This window comes from Cariama cristata, unplaced genomic scaffold, assembly GCF_000690535.1.
Source record: "Cariama cristata isolate BGI_N322 unplaced genomic scaffold, ASM69053v1 scaffold23323, whole genome shotgun sequence".
In the NCBI taxonomy this organism is placed as follows: Eukaryota; Metazoa; Chordata; class Aves; order Cariamiformes; family Cariamidae; genus Cariama; species Cariama cristata.
In genome coordinates, this window is record NW_009609230.1 from 393 (window position 1) to 870 (window position 478).

General features: G+C 55.6%; 1 protein-coding gene across 1 annotated transcript in view; it reads right to left on the reverse strand.

The window, feature by feature from the left end:
• Positions 1-478, reverse strand: part of MAPK7 (mitogen-activated protein kinase 7) — a gene marked incomplete at both ends in the record, with an annotated part of 2,404 nt that overhangs the window by 152 nt on the left and 1,774 nt on the right. Inside the window, one exon of the mRNA XM_009697478.1 lies at positions 7-429. Within this exon, the coding sequence (XP_009695780.1) occupies positions 7-429 (423 nt within the window). The remainder of the gene's footprint in view (positions 1-6; positions 430-478) is intronic.

Genomic DNA, 478 nt, shown 5'->3' on the forward strand with positions numbered 1-478 from the left:
CAGGGCCTGGCATGTCCACGTCGGCACAGGGCCAGGCCGGGCCAACACTGGTCACCGTGGCATTGGGCACATTGACATTGACTGTGTTGACATTGGCCATTGTGGCTCTGACGTTGGCCATGGAGCTGTTGGCCATGTTGACGTTGCTGTTGGTTATGGTGGTGCTGATGTTGGCCATGGTAGTGTTGGCCATGTTGACGCTGGCCATATTGACGTCGGCCACGTTGACATTGGCCATGGCAGTGTTGGCCACGTTGACACCAGCATTGGCCACATTGACACTAGAGTTGCCCATACTAACATTTCCCATGTTCACGTTCGCCATGGTGATGCTGGAGTTGGCCATGCTGACATTGGCCACGTTGCCACTTGCGTTGGCCACGGTGACGTTGGCCATGTTGACATTACTTGCATTGATGCCAACGGTAGCTGCGTTGATGTCACCCATGGGGCCAGTAACGTTGGCCATGGCACCGTT